General features: G+C 31.3%; 1 protein-coding gene and 1 long non-coding RNA gene across 2 annotated transcripts; one reads left to right on the top strand and one right to left on the bottom strand.

The window, feature by feature from the left end:
* Positions 1 to 11,223: 11,223 nt before the first annotated feature.
* Positions 11,224 to 13,077, bottom strand: LOC111201296. The gene is made up of 2 exons (XR_002654534.2): positions 11,567 to 13,077; positions 11,224 to 11,504 (listed from the first exon to the last, which is right to left on the bottom strand). It is a non-coding gene; the product is annotated as an uncharacterized LOC111201296 (long non-coding RNA).
* A 16-nt stretch (positions 13,078 to 13,093) lies between these two features.
* Positions 13,094 to 14,319, top strand: LOC106352221 (CDGSH iron-sulfur domain-containing protein NEET). The gene is made up of 2 exons (XM_013791885.3): positions 13,094 to 13,488; positions 14,057 to 14,319. Exons 1-2 carry the CDS (start codon positions 13,265 to 13,267, stop codon positions 14,157 to 14,159), a joined length of 327 nt encoding a protein of 108 aa, XP_013647339.2. The 5' UTR covers positions 13,094 to 13,264; the 3' UTR covers positions 14,160 to 14,319.
* Positions 14,320 to 17,190: the final 2,871 nt, after the last annotated feature.

Below are 17,190 nucleotides of genomic sequence, written 5' to 3' on the forward strand. Positions count from 1 at the left end.
CTTTTATTCACTAGAGTCGTTTGTGTATATCCTCTCTATCATTCTTAGTTCAGGTCAATGATGAATTACTAGGCTATTTTGGTAGTATGTGAGGGTTATGATAAGGATGCTCTCCTTCAAAATGGACATCGCGACAGTAGCCGAACGTTTTGAATACCACCCAAAATGTAAGAAGGTCACTCACACATCTCTGTTTTGTGGATGACCTTAGGATCTTTGTAGAAGGAACAAAACAATCTATAGAAGGCGTCATATCGGTGTTTGATGAGTTTGCGACTTGTTCTTAAGAATTAATCTAGAGAAATTAACTCTGTGATATAGCTGGTATGCCTGACCATACGAGAGATCTCATACTGACCAATTTTCCCTTTGCTATTGGAGAGCTTTCGGTTCGGTATCTTGGATTTCCTTTGATGACGAAAAGCACAAGTAAGCAGGATTGTCTGCCTTTGGTGGAGAAATTTAAAGGGCAAGTCAGCTCTTGGACTAATCGATTTATCTCCTATGCTGGTTGATTCCAGTTAATTGAATTTGTTCTTGCAAGAATTGTTAATTTTTGGTCATCGGCGTATCGACTTCCATGTCAATACATGAAAGAGCTCGAGTCAAAGTTTTTCCATTTCTTTGGTTTGGACCTGAGCTTAATACTAAGAACGCTAAGGTTGCATGGAGACATTTATGCCAACCAAAAAGTGTGGGAGGCCTCAAGCTAAGATCTTTAAAGGAGATAAACATAGTGAATGGTCTGAAGCTGATATGGAGAATGCTTTCTCATCGATCCTTATGGGGAAAATGGGTAAACTTTCTTAAAACCTTTTGGAAAATCAGTGATAAAACTCAGTTTGGTTCTTGGATGTGGAAGAAGAAATTGAAATTGAGAAGCGTAGCAAAATTATTTCATAAAAAGATATTGTCAATGACATGTCAACTTCTTTTTGGTATGAAAGCTGGTCTGAGATGGGTATTCTTTATGATGTTCTAGGGGATCGTGAGATCATTGATCTGAGAATAAGAAGAAACGCCACTGTTGATGAAATAATCAAAGATGAACCCACCATGGTTCTGGTCTCTTGCGAGAAATGGAGGGACACACTGATTTATGTAGACAAAAATAGAGTTTTGAAGATGAGGACACACATCTTTGGAAGAGAAGCTCATGGTTTTAAAAAAAAAATTCTCCACTCAGGAGACATGGAAGCTATTAAGAGAAGATAAACCGAAATATGACTGTGGCCCATGTGTTTGGTTTCCTCAGGCCACACCTAAATGTGCATTCATCAGCTGACTTACAATTATCAACAAGCTTTCTACAATTGATCGCATCCATAACTGGAACAAAGACTCTAACACTGATTGTGTTCCCTGTCAGCAAAATATGGAAACTCGAAATCAAAAAGTGCATCAACCTCTTCAAATTTAACAATTAACTCAAGAGAAATTATGTCAAAAATAACAAAGTTTAATCAAGAAATATCAAAAGATCATTTACCGCATATTAATCCAGAATATATATATATATATCAAATAGGAACTTTAAAACAGCTTATTCAATTAAAGAACATGAACAAACTTTGTCTCTACAAAATGAATTTGAAAAAATCAAGTTATTATCTTCTCTAGCTTTGGATAAATATAGACAAAAATAATTTAATTACATCCATTTTTGCCTAATCCAAATTGCTATAAAACCCCTATCGAGAACATGAATAGACTCACCAATATTAATGTTATTAAGAGATAAAACTCTCTTAAAATTTGAAGATTCTCTTCTAGAAACCGTACAATCAAATTTATGCAATGGGACTGTATATTTTAATTGCGCTCCTAACTTTCAAGTAAGCTTGCATGAGCCAACCATACTCAATACTTTAACTTTAAACGTGCAGTTACCTGAAATAAAATTTCAAAATGAACGACATGGATATCTACTACTCTATCGAGTCTATTTTAAGCAATCAACATCCGAATTTAACCCAAGATGTCTATTACAAGATGATAAAGGAGAAACAACAATTCTAGCAGTCCATAGTAAAGATACACCAACAGCTACATACACACCAAAGCAATTAAAATGAGATGAAATAACTATTCCAGATCAATGGAAAATTGAAATTACTCAACCTCCTAGAAATTTTGAACAAAATAATATATCTACAATAATTGAACAGAAAGATGGAAAAATATTATTAAGGTTTGGATCTTATAGGGATCCATTTCCACCTAGAATAAGTTCATATCATTCAAGAGCCTCTTTTTCTGAATATCGTGCGGGTCAATCCAGTACAAATTCAGAAACAAAAAGTGTAAATCCAAATACTAAACAAGATGAACCATAAGATTTAAAGCACCTATAGCAGAACCAGATCAAGATGCGTATCCAACATCACCTACTCCATCAGATTTTAGATCAATAAATGTTATAACTAAAAAATACGAAATTAATAAACAATATATAAAAGAAGAATTTTATTCAAAAAAAATGAAGAAAAACGAAGCTGGTATTTTAAGAGGATAGAGAAAAATGGTATGATTGTATGATACTAAAAGAAATGAATATTCCATTTTTCATATGGTTTAAAATTTATTCAATAGCTCATAATATCAATTATCCATTCAGGACGATTAATGCAAGTACATCATTAAGCCAAGTATGGGAACAAGTGGATGGAAATAAAATTAAAGCAATTCATCCACCATTAAATGATTTAAAAATAAATACTCTAAACCGACAAATTTTAGCTACACCCTTTAAAACTGGAGCTAACAAAGATGATAAAGAACCATTATTAATGCAAGATATTAAATCTATATATCACCAGAACAATTATCAAAGTCAAATACTACATACAATTTCTAAACAGATAGATAGCATTGATAATAAAATAAATATTAATGAAAAAGAAAAAGTGGACCAACACACTCAACAACCTACCCAATCTTTAAACCAACAACAAGACAAATCAAATTTCCTGAAAATGAAATTTTAAAATCAATCTCGACCAGATTAGACAGGTTAGATAAAGGTAAAGGAATAAACACTATAGATGAAGATGACAATGAATCTATCCAAACCTCCTCACAATCAGAAAACGATATACAAGAAATAAATCGAATAAAAAATAAATCAAGAAAACCATATTATCCTAGGCATACTCCACCTGATTTATTATTTGAAGAACATCACAAATATACTAGTAAAGAATAATCTGGAGAAAGTATATACGAATGGAATATAGATGGACGATCAAAATATGAAATGATGAATTTATATCAAGAAATGGGAATGGCTACAATGGCTTACAAAGGTAGAGGAAATAATGATCAACAATCATGCATTTTATTAATAGCTGGATTTACTAGAGCATTAAGATATTAGGGGGATAACTCATTAGACGCAATTATGCAAGAATTTATAATTAATCATGTTGAAATAAAACAACAAGAAGATGAAAAAGGACACGTATTAAATCAAATGTCAGCACCACTAGAAGACGACACGTTGCAAGACCTTATTCAAGCTACCTTTGCCTATAAATACGCATTCATGATCAAGGAAGGGGGCACGAGCGATTTCACTCTCTAAACTTCTACTCTCTAAAACTCTCTCTTCTCTCTAAAAATTCCCAGTGTTTTTCTGAGTTTTAAGCTTGTAATTTTGTATCAAAAAATTGTATCCCAAATCAAAATCAATAAAAGTAAGTTTTAATCATATTCTGTGTACACCCGCATATGTGTACAAATCAAAATCTAGTTACTTTTCAAAACAAAATATCCGAACATCCAAAGTGAACAAAGTTTATTATTTTATTATATTATCTTATTAGTTATGATATTTTAGCACATATGTCAATTTTAAATTTTTAATTACCATGAATCATGGTCATGTTAATTAGAAACTTCGAAAAATCAAATTTTATAGAATTATTAATTACTATGAGTCATAATCATATTAATTAAAAACTTTGAAAAACCAATCTTTATATAATAAAATAATAAAAATGTTACTAAAAAGAAACAAAGTTTAATGTAAAATTGAATTTTGGAAAACCTATAAAAAAAAGCACTACGACTTCATGTCATATTGAAATGAGTTTTTTGCATCGTAGTGGGTCTTAGTTGGAAGGAGGATCTTCATTAGAATGTGGAAAAGTATTGCTGCTAACGCCTTCAAACATTTTTTGTGTTGAAAATCGATTTGTCTTTGCGTGCATTATTTTTCCTCAACTTTGAAACTTTTATGCCTGAAATATAGATTTCCACATAAGCTTCGATTTCTTGTTGAAAGTTGGAAAGCCATAGACAATATCTTTACTGGATAGTGAAAATTCCTACAAAATATTCACAAAATGCATTGTATAGCAAAAATATATACATGTATAAGTCGAATGTGTCATATCCAAAGGGGTGTGAACGTATCATGACCAAATAGGTGCAAACATAACATCACTGAAAGGGTTCGAATGTAATATTACCAAAACGGTGTAAATGTAAAGTTACCAAAATGGTGTGAATGTAATGTTACCAGAAGGGTGCATGCGTAATGTCACTGAAATGACATAAGTTGAAAAGTCATTGTGTGGGCTAAAGAAAACATTTAGGTAGTGATATCAGATGTTTGATGAGATTTTCTTATCAAGTGGTTTAACTTAAACCAGTATGATGTGTTTATATAGCTAATTTATGAGTCCAATAGTGGAATAATCATTTACTTGTATGTTGATGACATGTTGATCTTTGGTACTGACCTTAGACAAGTAGATTTTGCAAAAAACATTATTTTCATCAAATTTTAAAATGAAAGATACGAGGGAGGTGGATGTGATTCTTGAAATTTGAATCACACATACAAAAAAAAAAGATTATTTTTGACACAATCTCATTACATTGAAAACTACACAATCTCATTATATTAAAAAAAATTTTAGGAAGCTTAGTTGTGAGATTTTTCTCCATTGAGCACTCTCATAGATGCGAATGTGAAACTTGTGTCTTATACATGGCAAGCAATATCACAACTCGAGTATTCACAAGAGATGGTTCTTAAATGCATGTCATGATGAAAACTAGGCTAGATATAGTTTATGTTATGACAGGTCTTAAAACAGGTGTTCAAGTACTTGAAAGGACCATAAATTATGGTTTGTCAAATGTCATATTTTCTTCAATGGTAGAAGGGTTTAGCTGCAAGTTTAATTATCAACATAGAAAATCATTATTTTATAAGTGGTTGAGTGTTTTTCTTGGAGAGGTACCATTTCATGAAGCAAACTTGCATGAAAATAAATTTGATTATAGAACAAGAATTTGTAGCATTAGCATATTCTGGTAAATTAGCATACTAACTAAAGAATTTAGTTTACGAGATTCTGTTGTGGTCGAAATAGTATCACCAGTTTTTATTTATTTTGATAGGGAAGAAATCTTGGTTAATGTTTATAACCAACTGTAAATGGTAAGTCGCGGCAACTGGTGTTAGATATAGCGCATTATGTGAGCTGATCACTCACGGGGTGATTACCATGGAGTTTGTTTGGTCTGATTGAAATGTAGCATTCATTTGACGAAATGATTAGCTATAGACTTTGTGACAAAGTTTGTTAAAGGGATGAATTTAAAGTCTATTTGAAATCTTTAGATGTGGGATACCCAATTCCCCTCTAATATAACGTTAAAGTCTGAATTTAATATGGAAAGCCTATACTTAATTACTGAAGCGCATGTTTAATCATCCTAGGGTATGTGTTTGGACATGCAAGAAAGAGATAGGTAGAAATGTTATTCTTAATATATACTTTGTAAAGTGCATTTGAAGGTGGATGATTGAAAGTATTTATCTATACGAGTGCGAAGTGATGCTGCTTCGATAAGCCGGGACTTTCCTTTGTATACATTCATGAATGGATATGAGACACATGGCTTATAATAGTATGTGGTAAACACTTAGAGTAGTGTAGAAACACATATGTGTATTATCTTCATATGTTCAAAAAGGATTGTGGGATTCCATCCGCAGAATATCCTGATTCTCAGGCATATGGAATGAGTAATAATTATACTAAGATGAAAATTTAATTCTACGAACATTTTTATTTACGCATGAATATGATCTAATGAATCTATGATTAAAGGGAAGTTGGATATTTAAGTGAAATCTCGCAACCATTATAGTGAAGCATTGCAATTACTTAGATGAAGAATTGTAATTGTTTGTGATTGTAACTATTAGTGATGAACTGTTGCAACCTTTGGTGATAAACCATTGCAACCGTTGACGATTAAAGCATTTGGTGACGAACATTGTGACTTTTGGTTAACCGATACAACTGTTGGTATTAATAGTTATAACTCTTGGTTAACCATTGTAACTATTTGTGTTAACCACTGCAACCCTTAGTATTATATATAAGGAACTAGGGTCAGCCTGCCCTACGGGCGGGATGTATATTAAATATTAATTGAACCGGTATAGTATATATTAATATATATGTGTATTATATAAAACTATACATATTAGTTAGAATTTTTTATATGTTTTGGTAACATGAAACTAATAGAACTGTACATAACAATCATCGTCACTGGAGCTCCAACTTTCAAGCACAACCTGTGGTTGGACAGGCCCGGAAATTCTAATGAATTTAGGTACTCTGGCAGGTAGTGGGTGGTCCAATCATCATCTGGTGTAGCTTCTATTATTGGTAGGTGTCAGGAAAGCTCTCTCTTTTAGGTACTCCTTATCCCGGTAGTTCAGGAGAAAGTTAGGATATGCATATGCAGCATTCACCAATGCTTCGTGTGGTGTTTCAGAGCTAGATATCAAGAACTCTCTGTCCACAATAATCTGATTACCTTCCGCATAATCATTTTTACTATTTTTGCGTCGTAAAAGACACCACAATTAATGCTTCGTGTGCTCTTCATAAAATATATTTAGACTATTTTTGTTTTGAAGAATGTGGATATATGCTTTCCATAAATCATTTTTTGTTATTGTTTTTCTTTGTTTCAGTTTCGATGTGGTTAATTGATTTTTCTTAATAAGATTGTTAAAATTGTTTTAGTGTAGCTATGTTTTTATTTTTTTACAATAGAATTTTTAACATTTTTTTTTAAAAAAAATTTTTGATTCAGACAGTGCAACTATATATATTTTCATAAAAATATTAGATTTACGTTCAAGAATTGTATTGGAATTTGTAACACTAACTTTAAAAAAAAAAAAAAATTCTAGGTGTTCAAAAGACAAATGTTTTTCTTATAATGTCTTCTTTTATTTTATAGGTGTTATATATTTTGTGAGTGTCTATTAATTTGGTTGTGATTTTGTATCAATATTTTGTTAATTTCAGTTAATTTGAATTTAGTAATTATAAGAGAAAAAAATATTAGATTCAATTTTTTATTTTTTTTTTATTTGATGAAATATGAAAAATATTGTCAATGAATTATAATTATCATTGTTATGATTTTCTTATGTGTTTGAAATTTTTTTTATGTTAGATATTTTTGGTTATATTATAAGTTTTAATAAATTTTTGTTTTGTTTATTTAGTATATTTTGTGTTTGTGTTTTCCTTTTATTTAATATATAATTTTTTGGTTATTGTATTTTATCGATGTTTTAATTTGTCTATATTTAAATCTGGTGAACAAAAGAATGTTCATTAAATAGGTATTGTATTTCCGTTGGGAGGGGATTAAGCAAATAGTTCTTGTCCTTGGCTTCCATGATTTTTATGACCTGGATGACTCGAGTTATTAAAAAAATAGTATTGTGAAAAAGTAACAAAAATAATAAAAATTTATCTATAACTATTTTTTTTTGCCAACATCTATAACTATAAAACACAGATAATTAAAAATTAATTAGTTTTGTGCTTTTTTTCCCATGAGTCTTGAGAATTAGAGGAAACATGTGCTCTTTTATGTTAATATATACATATAAATTGTTTGTTACGCGCAATCTTAATTGTTTTTTTGTTTGTTTTACAAATACTTAATATCAAGCTAAATCTGCTTTATCCAGCGTGATGAAAGGTTGAGCAGAGAGAGCTCTTTTAGCTAAGTAATGCTTCCAGTTGGTGACAATTGGATCCACGAAAGGCTTTTTTCATATGAAGTAAACAAAGGGCAATGTATCTTTTTCATTGTTGTTGTTGTCAGTACCGTCATTATCCTCATCTTCAACTCCCATAGCTTTATTTCTCTTGCTATCTGTCTCTGTCTCTGCCTCTTCCCACTCTTTCTCTATCTTCATCCCGGTTTATAATCCCAACGGTCATGTGTCATGCGAGACTTACATCTTCTACATATCCGCAGTATCTGGTATCTTTGTAATCCTTTCAAATATCTTGCTTGTGTGGGCCTCCAACTTTCTCCCTAGATATTGTATGCTCTCTTCTTAATCCAGATTTGTGATCGCATGAAGCACCTCATAAAACCGGTTGAATACATAAGAGACCTACAGGAAATGTACAACAGCAATTGGTTATGAAGATAAATCTTGAAGCCTAAACTCCATGATGTTAATCATAAAACGATACTGTAACTATGAAGAGCTGTAGGTTATCTTACACTCCAAACCATCAAAAATCTTAGTAAGCTACGTATAGCGTTTTTAGTCTTTCTGGATTTCTCATATATATAAATATAGCTTTCAGACACAACAGTTTTCACAGCAAGAGATTAAGAACGTGGAAACTTATGTGAGAAAGGAATAGGCTTCTTCTTCCTCATGCTGCTCAAGTACCTTCGAGCTTTATCGTTCCTAACCTGTCACATTGAGTGCACGCATTTCGGCCAAGAAAAGTAACAATGCAGCTGTGAAAACTGGAAAGGGACAATGGACCTTCCAATGGCTTCCGCAGCAGGAGTCCCCAACATATTAGTCAACCAGCCGTAACGTTTTCTGTCTCACTCCGAATGTTTGTTCTGTTAGACATGAATGTTTCAAATCAGCATGGTATCATAATCAAAGGCTCTAAAATAAAAATTAACTGAACAAAAAACTATCAATGGAATCCCAAGATATACCTACCATAGTCAACAATCAGATCACTGCAACTCATCCAAAAGCCTCAGAACTCGTTAGTCATAAATACCTGATTCATGTTCTTCACCACTATCGGTTACTTTATAATGCAGACTGAAGAAGAATGTAAAAGATGAGAAACTAACCTATGATTTTCGTTGTACTCTGGATTCCCCTTCTGCCTTGATGCCATCACATTTGAGCAAATGCCTCATGAGAAGCTACACAGTCATGTCAGACTCCTCAACTGCAAGTTTCATTTCTCCATTTACAAATACTTCGAAAGAAACAATCTAATTTTTACAAAACAAAATCAACTTTAACACAGTCCTTCATTCCATTTTTCTTACAAAAAAAGTAAAATAAAACATATGAATAATAAAAAAATAAAGTGTTAGAGAGATAAAAAAAATTGAAACTTGGGTGAAAGACCCGTAGAGGAAACGTGAAGCGGCCTTGCAAGATCATTGTAGCTTCCCAACATAGCATGAGGCAGACATTCATTGTTCTCAACTACTCTATCCTCATCTTTATTCTTCAATTGCCTAAAACACATTCGTACGTAGCTCAGCCTACAAAGCAACAAAACTATATAAGCTCCTCTCCATATACAAATAAAGCTTTTCCATTTCACATTAAGTAAATTGATAAAACAACAGACCCTAGTCTTCTAAATAGAACAAAAATTTGAATCAAAGTCAGTCATATAATCAACCCACTAACCAAGGATCTAAACCCATAAACTATCGAAAGAGGGATTAGCCGTTTCGTGATAGGTGTTTTTAGAAAGCTCATGATTCAGAAGCTTAAATTGATGAATTACAGGGGATAGAGCATACCTTTTTATAGTCGAAAATTCTGAGATAAGAATTAAAAGGGATGCATTCACTAATAGATTGAATGCTTTGATGACGTTTCGTTTCAGTGTACTCTCGTTATGGTTTCAGATTGTTCGAGTCGGGAAGATGAACAGACTTGGGTTTCTGAAGTTTTCGCACACGTCGTAGTGACCAAGACATTGGGCCACCAGCGTAAAACAATTAAAAGCCCAACTTAAAACAAAGCTTTAGTGATACTGAGCGTATCTGACGTGTCAACGCGGGAGGCTTCCTATTTCTGACGTGTAATCCGAGCTGGCACCACCAGGAAAGATTGAAAGTGTACTTTATATATAAAGATTGTGGACATTGTCAAAACATAATTTGTAACGTCAGAAAATAATTTTTAGTTAAAGAAAGAAAAATTCATTATTCAAAGATCATCAAAAATCTTTGAAGAAACACATATAAACACTAAAACTATATTTGTTATTCGTGCATCTTAGCCTAGAACAAAAATGAGACTTTGATTGTCTTATCCTACAAAGAGATTTCGTGTAATCCAAAACTTGGAATATGGTCGAAATATTCTCTAAGAAAAGTAACTTTGTATGTGATTAAATCACTATCCAAATTTCTGATTCACGTCCATTCGGGTTGTCTAATCCAATTAACCAACACATCTAACCAGAGAATCAATCCGGTTTCGCATCCTTCTCAGCTGTTCATTGACACATAGTGCATATACATGTCTTCAACCAATATCTGGCCTCATCTACGTCTCCCACCAAGCAAATTCGATGAAATGGTCGCCTGTTTCAGAATCTCTAGTCACTTATCTAGGGTTTGGTAGACTCCTTTGAAAGATGCATCGTCGGATCGGATCAAATCTTACAAAACACGACTTACCGATACAAAACGTATCTTGAACCTTTATTTGAAAATGACAATCTGTATTTTTAGGGATTTAGAACAAGTCTCTGAGTTTGAAGAAGCAGCAGCCGGCGAAGTGTTCTGATGAACGGTATTAAGTCGACGTGTTCTTTTTTTTTAAGTTATTTTTCTTTTTTTTAGTTTTAATACATTTTTTTTACCTAATCATACAAGTCACTTTGATTGGTAATCAGTAGCAAGGTGGATTAAAAAGTTGTCACACAGGGTAAAACGTTATAGACAATTATAAATGTCATTTAATCTAATAAATGTAGCTAAGTTAGCTTTACACCACACGTTTGATCTTTCTCTACTATAACTAGGGTCGGTGTCCGCGCTTCGCACGGATTACATGTTTAATAAAAGTCCAGTTCAATTAAAATTGGGAGTTTTGAAGTTTCTGAAAGGGTAAGTTATGTTTTGTTTATTTTATAATGCGAAGACGTTGGAAGCAGTGATCATTTTTTTTTAAAAAAAACAACAGTAAGTTTGAATAATAAATTGTTTTGAGGAATTCAATATTCGTAAGAGAAAATAGTATTTGAGTGTACCTATTTAATTGACGTAGAAAGCGGTAACGTAAATTTTTTAAAAGTTGGCTGGTGTCGTTTGCTATGAGGCTTAGGATAACAGTTTATTCCTCTTTTGAAAGCGTTGTATGATACCAATATCGTTATCAAAGTAGAAGCGCGATCCAGGTGTGGTTGTGAGTGATAGTTTTCCTGAAAAAGTCAAATATTTGTAAGCATTTATTTTGACATAAACTTTATGTTTAGTTTATTACCTTCATGTAACCGTGGAATGATACTTGGTTTTTCCTGGTATATATGTGATTTAACTCCCTGAAATTAGACGCCTCCTTGTCTCATAAAGTTAGACGTACCAATTTTGATCTACAAATAATTATTGTATTATATTTTGTTTAGTTGTAAACCAATTGTTATTTAATAAAAAGTTAGTACATGTCTAAACACAATCCAATGATGATTTTTGAATCTGTATAGTGGTTATATAAATCACTTCCTTGGATGAGGCATATGCGGCCAACAACATCTGTAGGAATAATTTGGTTTTAGGGACAAAAATTTAGTATTTATCTGTATGTGAGAGAGTTATTGTTTTTTTTTTACCTGGGAGGAAATTGGTTGCATTTGCTAAGCTGATCAACGGGTGGTAGCGTTGGGGCCGAAATATGTATGAAGGGATCGGTGGAATGTTTTCTTGAATCAGTGTAATAATTGTTGTCTCATTGATATTAATTATGTATGGTTGAACGGTAAGCATGTAACGTTGGTTATTGGGAAGAAGATTAAAATATCTAATGTGATAAATTTTTCCTTCCTCGAAGCATTGGTAGATTATGTCAGACGTAGAAATAGACACCCTCCCTTCCATTATTTGTTCATGTTTAGTGGTTAAAAGCCATCATTTGAAATGTAGTTGGAATAATTAAAAGTAAGTATTTTTAAGACAAACCTGGATGTCAAGACAAATGAAAGTTGTTCTTAGGAAAACATTTTTATTTTTGTGATTTGTGATGGGCCACATCCTAAAGATCCTAACGATTATTGGATGCGGTCCGAGGGTGTCGCCCCAATTGTTTTGATCTTTTGATGCATGTTATGCACATATAAAAATGAGAATTATTTGTATTGCCCATCTTTTATTAATTTCATATTTTTTTGAAGTGAACATAGTTATGGTTTGTTTGTTTTTTTTTAAATTATTGACATGGTTATTTAAAAATTAAAGTAGGCCGGCCCATAATTATTTGAATGAGGTCGAAGCATGAGTAATTGGAACTGGTAGTTATAAATTTGTTGGGTGGGTTTGATAGTAGAATTTAGGTTTTTTTAGAAATTTATAGTGACCGTGTGTGAAATAAGGGGGGTGTTATCTTGGGCGGACAATTTTAAGATGAAAGGAAACTTAGCCAGTTCACACATTGTTAAAGAAAACAATAGAAATAATAAATTATTTGAAAAAATAGAAAATTTAAAAGAAAATAGTTTGACTGTTGAAATAAGTAATTGTCCGAAGGAAATAGTTTTACGAAGACGGCGATTTGGGTTAATGAGCTGGGCTGCGAGATTTTTCTTTACCTGGCCCACCGGCAAATTGTAGACAAACCGAGATTTTTGTAAGCGATAACGAATCCCAAATTTTTTATTGCAATTTTAATTCGAAGCCCAGTCAGCTAGTGACATGGCAGTTTGATAGGTGGAGATTATTTTGCCTATGTGGCACCTCTAGAAAAGCTAGGATTTAGCTCCTTTTATATAGTAGGATGAGCCTACAGTTCAGATAACGTGGCGTACATCTCATACACACATTTCACGACGTCGTTTAGTAGGGAGAGCGTGACGGCCACAAGCTCTACGTCCTTTTACCTTTCACATATCTTTTTTCTTTCTTCATAAACAAATCCCTGTTTCTCTCTTCACTAAAGCATTGCCACACATAGAGAGACAGAGAGTTATCTATGGCTATCAGCATGAGCACGTTTGGCTTAGGGCTAGGTTACACCGGGCAGCTTCCATTCAGGCCAGTCACTGGTGAAACGGGGAGAAAGCAGCAGAGAATGGCAGTGGTGAGAGCAGAAGGCGGAGGAGGAGGAATCAATCCGGAGATCAGAAAGAACGAGGAGAAGGTGGTGGACTCCGTCGTGGTCACCGAGCTTTCCAAAAACATAACTCCTTATTGCAGGTTTCTCTCTTTTTTTTCCAAACCAAAATAAGAATACTTTGCTACTTTTTTTTTTTTACAAAAAAAAAAGAATTTGAAGTTTGAACTATCTTTTACTAATATCATCATACAAGATTACAAATATACTTTTTCGATATATTTAAGTATACTAATAATCCATATCTTAAGCTAAGGCTACGTTCCTCTCAAATCGTGTTAATTTTAAATCATCATTATTAAATAAAACATTGACGACAAAGTAAATAGAATAAAGCATTTTTATATTTATAAAATGTAATCACAATGGCTAAATTTTCGTTTATAATTATCAAAATTGTTTTAAACGGTTAATTTTTGTGGGTCAATTTGAATAAATAAATATATAAATATATATATATATATATACATATATATATATGTATGTATGCAAATATATAAACGTAAACCTATAAAAATGTAAACACAAACAATTAAAGGCTAAAGCTTTCTTTTGTAAGACTTTGCTACATAGGTTTACATTTGTATGATATTATATTTGCATTAATTTTATTATATTATATTCATATTAATTTTATTTAATGTATGGTAGGTGTTGGAGGTCGGGGACATTTCCTTTGTGTGATGGGAGTCATATGAAGCACAACAAAGCTAATGGAGATAACGTTGGCCCTCTCCTTCTTAAAAAGCAGTAGCTTTTGTTTCTTTCATTAATTAGCTTCTCAAAATTATCTTTGAAGTAATGTATTAAGGTGTACTAAGTCCAAATATATCTATTCAGTTATTCAATCATGTGAAACATAGTTACGAGTTTCCTTTCAACAATATTTTTTTATATATCAAATAGTTTGGGTCGATCACTGTTATTAACTAGCTTCACATCAACTATTTATATGCTCAGAATAGAACTACTCAAATATGATAGTTTTGTTGTGAAACTAGTTAAATCAAATGTAACAAAAGGAAAAATCTGACAACAAATGTAGCAAATGTGTGAGGGAGGAATTGTTTATAGCATATCGTATTCGTATTGACCTATAAGACACCAGCGAAACTAGTTAAACTATTATATGCTCATATGCACATGTATTGAAAATTTGAGGGAGGAATTGTTTGATATGCTCACTAATAGACCTTTTATTTATATTCTAGATAACATATCAAATCCCATTAGTCAAAGAAAAAACATATTAACCCCAATCAGGTCGATAATTGGGGAAGGCTAAGAGGTTGACACATATATCTAAGTCGCAACTGTAACAAGTGGTAGATCTATAAAATATTTTGAGTGGATGTAAAATTAATTATTAATAAATATATTACATATATCTATTTTTTATTTTTCAGTAAGAGGAAAATTTAGAAGAAAATATACTAATAAAATAATATAACTAAAACTAATGAGAAACGAAAAGACTTCACTAACCGAATGGGGAAAAAATACTGGAATTCAAAATATTTTTTTAAAAAAAAAATTGAATGAAAAGAAATGAAAAACAAAAAATAGAACATGAGGAAAATAATGTAACATAACACATGGCCACAAAAAGAACTCAGAAAAGTAATGGAAAACTAGATACGACATGCGCTCGAGAATTTATATAAAAATTATTTAAGAAATATCGTATAGAAAAATAAAATTTATATTCTTGATCGAATTAATATTTTTAGCCTTTAAATAATTTTTAATTTTTTTTGTTAATTACATAATTTGTTTGCTGATGAGCTGATCTCATTTTTTAAAATATTTTAGGTCAAAATATCACTTATCGCATAAGAACCTACCGTTTAGGCCGAAAAATCTCAGGCCTACTATTTGGTTATAATGAAACTATGTCAGTTCGGTTTTATATCATGATTTAGCAATTTAAAAGTTAATTCTGGTTATGAGAAGTTTACGTTCACATGCCAATCCTATCTATCTTCAATATATTTTCTCATTTTTGGGTCATTTTTTCATTTTGGTTATTGCTCGATATAAATATTGATTTTTGAGTTTATTCCCATTTCATTATTTTGTTTTGGTCTGAGATTTAGAAAATATTTAAGATTTAAAACTATTAAAGAGATACATACTTATGTTAAGATATGCACCTTGTGTAGAATAAATATTTAATATTTATTACTTATTTGATGTTTTTCTACATATTATTAAATAATAAAATAATAATTATATATTAAATAACTAAAAAATTGGTTATGTAATAAATTGATGTGTGCATATAAATTAAACGACCGCTTTTGTTTACTCGCAATCACTTTAGAGTAAATAAATCAAAAAATCAATCTTATCTATCGTATATGATATATAATTACATTTAAATGATATTAACATAGATATATAGTATACTTTTAATATGAATATTTATTAAATGAGGTTTCTACTCATATTATATTTTTTAATGTGGAATGTTTACTGGTTTCAATTATTTATAATCATTTTAAAAAAAACAATGAAGATTTTAAAATAAAAATATTAACTTTTCAATATATGTTCAACGCAGATATGAAAATATAAGTATGTATTTTCATATGATGTACATTTTCATTTAAACGATATGAAATATATATATATATATACCTATTAAAATAAAATTATTTATTCATATGATTTTGTAATCATTGTATCTTATCATAGAATAAAATTTAAACCTTGATCACAAAAGTATATGTGAGAGTTTTAACAGTTTTAATAATTTATACTCGTTTTGAAAAATTTAAAATTTAACATATACAAAAAAATATAAATTTTTATTATATGATTAATGTAATTGCATAATTTATTTTAATTATAAATAACTAAAAAAATGATTGAAGGTATACAGATTGTTAGCAAATCTTTATTATTTAAAATCATTAATTACCGTATATATATTAATCACATTTGGTAATTCCGTAAGTTTTATTTAAGGAAAGAATATATAATAATTTCAATTTGATAAATGAATGGTTCATAATGGACATACTATATAATATAACATTCCCTGGCAATTTAATTTTGGACTAACAAAATTCTCAACTGATAACCGGGCCGGGTACTTGACCCGTGCCCAAACCTAGTTATAACTTTTTAAATATTTCTCTATTAATATATTTTTTGTAACCTAAAACAATAAGTATCTTTTCTAACCTGTAGTTTTCCTTCTCTTCTTTGTTGTAAATTATTGGATTAGCCCTAACCTTGCTCCGACATCATTTGTACGAAATTTAACTTGGCTAAATGGGAGTATCGAACTCTATTAATATATAAGGAATAAGAAAAAAAGGATACAAAGAACTAATGAAGAAAAGAAAGCCTTCACTAACAAAATGGAAAAAAATACACTAAGATTCAAAATAACTTCAAACAAATGTTTTTGGATGAAAAGAAATGAGGAACAAAAAAGAACATATGAAAATAAAGAAATATAAGGCTGTGGCCAAAAAAATATTAGAAAAGTTAAAGAAAAATAAGAAAAAGAAAAAATACAAAAGGGGGAATGGGATTCGAACGCTGATCCAGTGGGGGCAATATGAGGGTTTTAACCAACTAAACTGCAGACTTGACATGCCTAGCGTATTTCAATTTATTATAGATTGTACTGGGGGCAACTGCCCCCTGTTGAGTAACGTAGATCCGCCCCTGTAACAAGAGCTCTCATTCTTTCAACCCAAGTCTAGTTATCATGAGAGATTAATCAAAGTCAATCCTCATTATTGGATTTTTAATAACGAAATCCCTTTGGC

Source organism: Brassica napus, chromosome A10 (genome assembly GCF_020379485.1).
Source record: "Brassica napus cultivar Da-Ae chromosome A10, Da-Ae, whole genome shotgun sequence".
Classification (NCBI taxonomy): Eukaryota; Viridiplantae; Streptophyta; class Magnoliopsida; order Brassicales; family Brassicaceae; genus Brassica; species Brassica napus.

What these genes read in the sequence shown, in the direction of transcription:
- LOC106352221 (XM_013791885.3), top strand. Translation starts at nt 13,265, where the DNA reads ATGGCTATCAGCATGAGCACGTTTGGCTTAGGGCTAGGTTACACCGGG. An exon ending in AACATAACTCCTTATTGCAG is followed by an intron (nt 13,489 to 14,056) that starts GTTTCTCTCTTT and finishes AATGTATGGTAG; the next exon opens with GTGTTGGAGGTCGGGGACAT.